This window comes from Microchirus variegatus, assembly GCF_963457635.1.
Source record: "Microchirus variegatus genome assembly, chromosome: 7".
NCBI classification, from domain to species: Eukaryota; Metazoa; Chordata; class Actinopteri; order Pleuronectiformes; family Soleidae; genus Microchirus; species Microchirus variegatus.
In genome coordinates this window covers 7,843,795-7,852,543 of record NC_139808.1, presented here as the reverse complement: position 1 = coordinate 7,852,543, position 8,749 = coordinate 7,843,795, and the positions used below count along the sequence as shown (strand labels likewise).

The 8,749-nt window shown below is 38.3% G+C and overlaps 1 protein-coding gene across 1 annotated transcript; it reads left to right on the top strand.

Annotated features, from left to right (window-relative positions):
* The first annotated feature begins 3,841 nt into the window (after nucleotides 1-3,841).
* On the top strand, nucleotides 3,842-8,306 carry timm17a (translocase of inner mitochondrial membrane 17 homolog A (yeast)). Its single transcript, XM_083892284.1, has 6 exons — nucleotides 3,842-3,880; nucleotides 5,642-5,741; nucleotides 6,645-6,708; nucleotides 6,935-7,063; nucleotides 7,295-7,405; nucleotides 7,532-8,306. The coding sequence occupies exons 1-6, from the start codon at nucleotides 3,855-3,857 to the stop codon at nucleotides 7,606-7,608; spliced, it is 507 nt and encodes a 168-aa protein (XP_083748410.1). The 5' UTR covers nucleotides 3,842-3,854; the 3' UTR covers nucleotides 7,609-8,306.
* Nucleotides 8,307-8,749: the final 443 nt, after the last annotated feature.

The following is an 8,749-nucleotide window of genomic DNA, read 5'->3' as shown; positions in this document are numbered from 1 at the left end:
AGCGCCATGAGTCTGCGGTCGTTTCTCTGTAGTCGATACGGATGCTTTGCTGTGTTATTTGCACTATAGTTAATATGATTAATATGAGTTAATCATGTGACGTGTTGGCTCGCGTGTGCATCTGAATGTGAGTGTGGTGGGAGTGTGTGGTGAGCCTATTAATAAGAGATTCAAGTAACTCTATACGTTTTTATAATATACAAACATTTATCAATTATTTAGTCAACATTCATTTGACATGTATTTATTTAGGGTTTATCTGTTCAACTGCCGAATTCTGAGACGGTGAAAATATCAGGGAATTGACAAACATGGCGGCCTGACCTAAGAAAGCCTGGGTAAGGTCAAGGTAGTCTTTGAATTGTGTGTCTCATTGCCAATCTCAAGATATCTCAGGCAGGGTTTTATCAGATCGGAGAGCAGCCCCGGTGGAGTCCTGTTGCATGACGAAAGAGTTAAAAAAGACGGGAATAATAATTACATAATGCAGTTTCATCAGGAAGTGCAAATGGCTGTCCCTCAGTATCTGATGTTTTTGTTGTTGTTGTTCTGAATCATTCTACATCTGCGTCGTCTTAAAGGTGCCATATGTAAGTATGTGGCCAAAAACGGTTACTACATTTAAATTCAAAATACGGTGGTCTTTTAGGTTTTGTTTTCTGACGTGACTGGCAACCCATGGTTGCTCGCCAGCTGAGACTCTACTGACTGCGATGATTGGTAGACGGCGGTAGGTGGCGCCACATGCCAAAACATGATTTCAAAACATATAAAATATATTTTTTAATGCAAATATTTTGTCTGTTCTGTTGTTGTTGGTGAGTCCAGTATGTTATATGAACATTATTCCTCTGTCTCTGTGACATATTAGGAGGATATTATGGCCATTTACTTTAGATTTATTACATAGTGCACCTTTAACCTTTTTGGAAAACCATTTATTTGCTCAATGTTCCTGTTCCTCAATTCTGTGTCAACTCTGTCTAACAGAGGATCCTCTGCTATAAACTAATGGTATGTCTGCAATGACCGGTCACAAGTGTAATGCTATGCCCCGGTTGATATTATGAACAAACACATTCCTGGATTTACTGGGAGTGAGACCCCTAACGTCCTCTTCTCCCACACTGAAAGCACAAACATGGCAGGGGCCAGTCATGAAAGATGTTTAGACAATGTACTGCTCTTTACATAACTCGCATGTTGTCTGGTGTGTGCTGAGGCAAAGAAGAGAACAGCCGCAGCAGCAGCAGCAGCAGCTACAGGCCAGTTTATGTCTCTATTGCCCGGCCTCGGCCTCTATGAAATGCCTATATTTGGTCATTTCTCAATGAAGGCTTGCTCTGCAAGTCATTCCTTTCTTGTTCCTAATAATGGGCTTGGTGCCATTGGTCTGTCTCTGCTCCTCTGACCAACAGCACTGATCTCAGATGGAGAAAAAGAAAGAAAGAGGGGTGAAAATGCAGATGTGACAACAGAAAATGCACAGTGTGTGCGGTGTAATGCACGCCTCGTACGTGCAGGGGACCCATCTTTCTTTTTGGTCGTCTGATTTACAGCTTATGCGTTGAGGGATCTGCAACGTGTAAGCAGGACATTTGATGGAATAGGCATTGAAACTAGACATAGGAAGACAATTCACAAACAAAATACACTCAAATCCTTTTGTGTGGCTCCTGTGGGTGCTTTTTATCATATGCTGGTAAATCAGCCTTGCACCTTGCAAAAAACACAGACAGTCATAACTCCAAAAGAAAGGCTATATTTTAACCCAATCACAACAATGTTCCTCATAATGTAAAAAAAAAAAATAGTCATCAAATCATTATTATCTTTTCTGACTGTTATATCTCAATGTGTTTGGTTTTGCTGTTTTTCCACTCCTTGAATCAATGCCCTCCTGTAGAGAGACCAACTATGTTATCTAAAGTATCTTAAAATATGCTTTTTTTTTTTCAGTTGTTTTCTGTTCTCTGTTTTTCTTTATTTCTGTTGTTTCTGTATTTAATGCTTTTAAAAATAAACAACCTTATTTTGACCCCAGGAAGAGTAACTGTTGCCTATATATAGTGACATGGCTATTGTGGACCCTAATGAACTAAACTCAGCTAAACTATAAACACACAGCGCCTTGACTCACTGGTTCATCTCATTAGAATAAACATATTGAATGCATTACGCTAAGTGGATCACCTACACTGCAGGTGGATCCCTATGGAGACCAAAAATGACAAAACAATAAATAAATAGACAAATAAATAAATAAATAAATATGTGTATAAGTACAGAGATAGCTATTTTCATGATGAAAATGTATTGAATGTATATATCTATTTTATTTAAATATGTATGTCTGCATTTATTTATTTATTGTTTTGTCATTTTTGGTCCTCCATAGGGATCCACCTGCAGTAGACGACCATGTTTCTTAGGATACAGTGATGCAAGTAGTGTGTTTTTATTATTATTGTTATTATTATTATTATTATTATGATTATTATTAATCATAATAATAATCATAATAATAATGATGATGATGATAATGATAATAATAATAATAAAAAAACATTATGTACAGTTCTTCTACCGTTTTTAATGCCACTTACTTATTAAATATTATAATATTGTGGTAACATAGGGGGTATTAAACTTTTTTGAAATGAACTCTCGTGCAAGAAGGGGGTGCATTTTTTGCCAGAGCCTTTTTTTTTTTTTTTTTTTTTACAGTTGCCGACATTTGCATTGTACATGTACATTCAAATCCTATCTAATAATATGTCATCAGTTTGCAGAGTGAATACCGATAGGAAAGTCCATGGCCTTCAGGACTAGTGCAAAGGCAACAGATATGACGTTGCCACAACTCTCCTCCTAGAATCTGGTGTGTCTCCTTCAAGGTCTGCTAACTTAAAGTACTTTATTTTAAAATTGTAAAACCAGCTTTCTGAGTCTTACTCAGCAGCCCCACCAAGTGTTCATTCTGCAGACAGTTACATTTTTTTGTGTGTTTTTGCAGAACCACTAGAGAACCTCACATATGAAATTACATTAAAAAAATGAGAAAATTCGACACATCTAGGTAACAGAATTGTCGTATTGAATAATTTCATGCTTGAGTACAATATTACTTGTGCCATGTTTAGAGCAGCATATACTGAATATAGTAGTAATGCACTCACCAAAGAAAGAAGCCAAAAATAATCAAACAGTGGTGCCCATGTTATATTTGGATGTCTTCTTTCATACGAGAGTTAACTTGTGCAACAAGCTCCCTGGCTAAATAAAATGGGGTGATGCAAATCTCGGCAACTGTAAAACCAGCACTGCCAAAAAATGCACATGCACCCCTGTTCATTTTATTTTGTGTAGTCGTTAGGTAAACAATGTTGTGCTCTTTTTATATTTGGGTGCCTTTCACCTGAATGATGTGTATTTCATACACGCCATTTTCACTGTAGCAACATAGGGAGTGCACATTTCGGCAGCTCCACAATCAGCCCTGCCATATAATGCACTGTAGCCCAGTATGAGCTTTAATTTATCATATATAGTGTCATCTATAACTTCCAGCAGGCTCTGTAGACAGTTATAAAAAAAAATTAAAATGGGAAAGAGATGAAGGCAGTGTCACAACATCTCTCCACCATCTTCTTCTTTCCAACAGTTGAAGTCCTTTGAACTAACGCGAGGACTAAAGCAACTGAGATTAAAGATCTAATGAGCAAAACTAGTGGTAGAAGAGGGAACATACTAGCTTCGGGCAGTGACGCTAATTTCAAGGGATACTCCTTTAAAAAAAACGTTGCCCCTGTGACGTCGCTTTGTTGCGTCAGAGGGTACAGCTAAAGAACAAAATGGAGGAATATGCTAGAGAGCCATGGTGAGTCCTGAAGAATTAAGATACATCTATGTCGCGCTGTGTTTTTACCAACACCTGTCCGTGACTCTGTGTGAAGTGACCAGCACGTCGTGTGTGTGTGTGTTGTACGTGTTTTGTGGTTCAAAATGTGGCTTAACGAGGGCACTTCACGTTCGGCCGGCCGGTTAGCAGAGTTAGCAAGCGTGCTAATTTCACGTTGGTGGGCGTTAGCGGCGTGTACCAGGTTAGGACCGCTGTGGCTAAAATCACGTTTTTAGTGACCTTGTCGGCTTTTCGGTGTACGTGTCCTTGTGTCTTTACATTTATCTGACATCTGATGCACAGTGCAATTGGTGACTAACAGCAAGCGACACGTCAATGTAGTGTTACACGTTTTAAGTTAAAGATAAATACGCTAACGTTAATGATATGTTGCTGTAGCACATGTTTGCTAGTTCAGCTAGCAACGTCAGAGCTACCAGTTTGGGGGGGTAAGCATGAAGATTGCACAACACTTGGTGAAGTCAAACTTGGCGAGAATCCAATATTGCAACGACATTAAAGACAATTTCAAGACACTGTGTGATTTTCTGGGATGTTTTAATATAATATCGCTGTCGTGGATCAGCTATAGTGTGATTCCAGACCACAGGGCTCTTTCTACAATGGCGGACAACGACTGAATACAACGCAAATGTCCTCCAAAATGTAAACATACACACGTCATATTTATCTATTAATTAAAGTAGGTTTTAAACCGCATTTAAACGGAATGGTGTGCCATATGGACAGCTCAGGTTGAACGACTGGGAAATACATTAAGAGAGATAAAGTTGAACTGGTTTGGTCACGTGCAGAGGAAGAACAGCTATTATATTTAACGATGGAGCCGATGGACAGTAGGAAAAGAGAAAGACCACCGAGAAGGTTCATGGATGTTGTGAAGGACATGAGGACAGTTGGTGTGACAGAAAAGGACACAAGGGGTAGAGCTCGATGGAGGCAGTTGATGTACTGTGGCGACCCCTAAAGGGAGAAGCCAAAAGAAGAAGTTATAATGCATTATTATTATTATTATTATAAAGTGTTAATGATTGTTTCAGAAATTAAAACAAAGCAATCTGTGTATTGTAATTACTTTTCAGAGATATGACTGATGTATAGATAATGCATTGCAGCCGTTCTAAAGGTCAAACCTATGGATCAATGTACAAAGTTAAGAATCATTGGCTTTTAGTTTGACATGCTTCTCTGTAGCAACATTTGACATGTTTTCATCTTGTGCTACAGTTTTCTCTTCAGGGCTTATAATTGTACACTTGTTACTGTTTATATGTATATATTTTTTTTTTACACTATGTAGTGAGCTATTGCTGTACTTCTCAGTCTGACCAACCTGTTTGTCAACTTTAAAATGTGTTGATCTGGAAGGTTATTATTTTTATTTTCTTTTACAGTTTAGCCGTTTAGCCACAATCAACCTTGTCCAAAACACACTGAGTAGGTAGCAACTTGACTTGGACATTTCTCAAGAAGTCTTTAAGAGAAGCTTGAGTCTAGTTGCTACTCACTCGATGTGTTTTGAATAACAATGGCCTGTTTGAATTTGAATCTACACAGACACAATTAACCTTGGTTTTATTAGCTTGGACATCAATGAGCTGCACAGGAAGCATTAAGACTTCGCACAGTATGAACATGTGTAATTATAGCATGATCAGCTGTTTCTGCTTGTTTGACCTTTATACTGATCTCCTGTTAATGGCTGTATTATATTTGTAGCCCTTGGAGAATTGTGGACGACTGTGGTGGAGCCTTCACCATGGGAGCCATTGGAGGAGGAATATTTCAGGCAGTAAAGGGCTTCAGAAATTCACCCTCAGTAAGTAGAACCTTGCAGTTCAACACTTATACCGTATCCACATGGAGACAGAACTTGACATATGGAATCTTTATGTTTTTGAAAAGTTTTCTGAAAACACAGCATTGTTTCATGATGTCTTCATACACGTTAAAGCCCCCCAAATGTCTTTTAACACTGAAGTATATATATGCTAGGCCTGTATGTGGCACTGTAACGCTGCCACAGAAATACACAAAAACCTGAGAAGAAGACGAGGATGCATGCACATAAAGCTTGATGTTGTGACATCTAACGAGGTTAGGGGTTTGGGAGGTGTGGCTGTGACATAATTTGTTTTCACAAAATTTCATATTGGTTGTAAACATGAAAACACCTGTTCTTATTCTCTCTGTATTGCCTTGGTCGAAAATTAAGATTTTTGAACTTGTCAGCAGATTCACACACTAAAATATTTTTTGCGAAATATCACAATGCTGCAGTGTGAAATTTTTCCCTTTTCAGCACATAGCTGAGATCTCAAATGATTGCAAAACATGAAACCAGACCGGTTATGACCCCGTGCTATGACGCAAAAAATAATTGTGGTTTTGTGTATTTTGAGTATGATACACATGGCAACACAAAGGCTTGAACAGAAACAAATACTACCAGCGGCTCCACTCAGCCATTGAAGTATTCCGCACCAGCACACAAAAATAGGATATAATTGCTGCTAGTTGTGGCTGGTAAACATGAGTGAAGTTGTAGTATAAAATGCCACGATTGTAGAATTAACTACAGTACTTCATGTATAGGTATCTGTAAGGTTACTAATCTTTCTTTAATAGCACTTTTTGTATGCTGTACTTCATATTTCAAACCAGAAAGGATGGGATAACTTGCACTAAGTGTAGAATTGACACCTATCTGTTCATGTTGTAGGGGATGAGCCACAGAATGAGAGGTAGCATGACTGCGATCAAAACCAGAGCTCCACAGCTTGGAGGTAAGAACAAATGAATTGATTTGCTATGTACTAATTGCTAATGATATCTAAACTTTATTGCACACTTGCCTCTCTGAACATTGCCATGGTTCACCACATTGTTTCACTGTGTGCTTCATTGTATTCCATTTCTTGCACTCTGTCTTGCTGAAACAACAAAGTGCCTAGCATACCTTGAGCTATTGAATCGTAATGGACTAATTAAGGACTATTTCTTGGGTTGCAGGTAGCTTTGCAGTATGGGGAGGCCTATTCTCCATGATTGACTGCGGATTAGTCAAAATCAGAGAAAAGGAAGATCCATGGAACTCAATAACAAGTGGGGCCATGACTGGAGCCATCCTTGCTGCAAGAAGTAAGTGCTTATGGGAAAGTGGCTGCTTCAGAGAGACCTTAGTTTTACGAAAATACCACAGCATTATGTACTGTAATTTATGTATATATTATATGTGATGACAATGAAATAGAGGTAGTTGTTTCATGCCGATGCTTTTAGTGTTAAAACTGAACATCCAAGTTGAAATCTAAAGGCTTATATAAGCTCTGAACATGACTAATACGAGTATATTATGACTTGCTTCTGTAGATGGACCAGTAGCCATGGTGGGATCGGCAGCCATGGGCGGTATTCTGCTGGCATTGATAGAGGGTGCTGGAATCTTGCTTACAAGGTTTGCTTCGGCACAATTTCCAACTGGTGAGTGTTACCAATGATATTGGACATTTAAAGCTGACGTGTATATGGGTCTCGCCTTGAACAGCTTTTAATCCTCTGATCGTCTGTCATCTCACGCTGGAGTTTTATGTCCTTTTTCCTTTTCAGGGCCTCAGTTTGCAGAGGAACCTGCCCCGGCTCCCATGCCCTCCCCTTCCTTTGGAGACTACAGCCAATATCAGTGAGAGGACTTTCTGTATCCACTAAGCCTTTTTTGAATTCCTTGCTGAAGTTGTAATGAAGACATTGGGATGCAAATTACCACTCATCGAACAAGAAAAATCTGCACCCAATTTTATGGACTGTCAAAGAAGTGAAGAGCAAAAAACATCTTCATTTTCCTTCTCAAGAGCCATGTGCACAGATCTGTGTTTTACCATTCTCAGCCTTGTGGTGTGCATCTGTTTCACAAAACATTTGTTAAATACAGAAATGTGCTTGTGGGGATGAGGCATGATTTTCTATTTTTGTTGGTATAAAGTATCTTGCAGAAACACATCACACATGGAACATATTAAATTATGTATAAGTTAAATACTTATGTATATACAGTAATGACTCTTTGCTTGTATTCACACGTTAGTCTTTATTTGCCCTAAATGTATCACCTGCTTGTGCTGGCCGGAGACATTTGGCTGGCCATTCTGTTAAGAAGGCAGAACATCGGATACAAAGTGATTCCTCGAAGATAGTTTTGTTTTAAAGTGATTTATTTATTTTAGATAGTAAAGAGTTGGACCAGGCATGGTGTGTTATCTGACAGTCATTTCACATGCAACACAGAGCTGTGGATGATATTGCCAGTGAAAATATGGCATAGACTGTACAAATGAATAGAGAAACTCAAGCAAGGGATTACTGTATAGTGTATTAAAGCTGTATGTCAGATTGTACTGTGGTACAATAAAGAAATAATTGTAAAATCGCCTGTAGTCTTATGAATTAATTTATCTTGTAGGCTTACATCTGAGAACTATAGATTAAATATATATTTTTCTTGCACTACTCTTTCAAGGTTTTTCCTAACCAAAATATGTGTGTAATTGTCATTATCCACTAGAGGGAGCCACTGCCAAAGATTTCCAGTTTTCTGCTTCTAATCTACTGAATGAGTACTTTTCAAAATAACTTTTCAAATGTAAATGTTCAAAGACCTAATTTGTTTGTCAGGCTATTATATACCTGATCGAGTAATGTAATTGTTTGATATTAAAAATCTCAAAATTGGAGAAATACACAGGTCATACAGTTTCTCAACTGTAGAATTACATGCACTAAATTGCCTGTTTTATCAGTCACCACTTAACAGTTTTGACAAAATGCTGT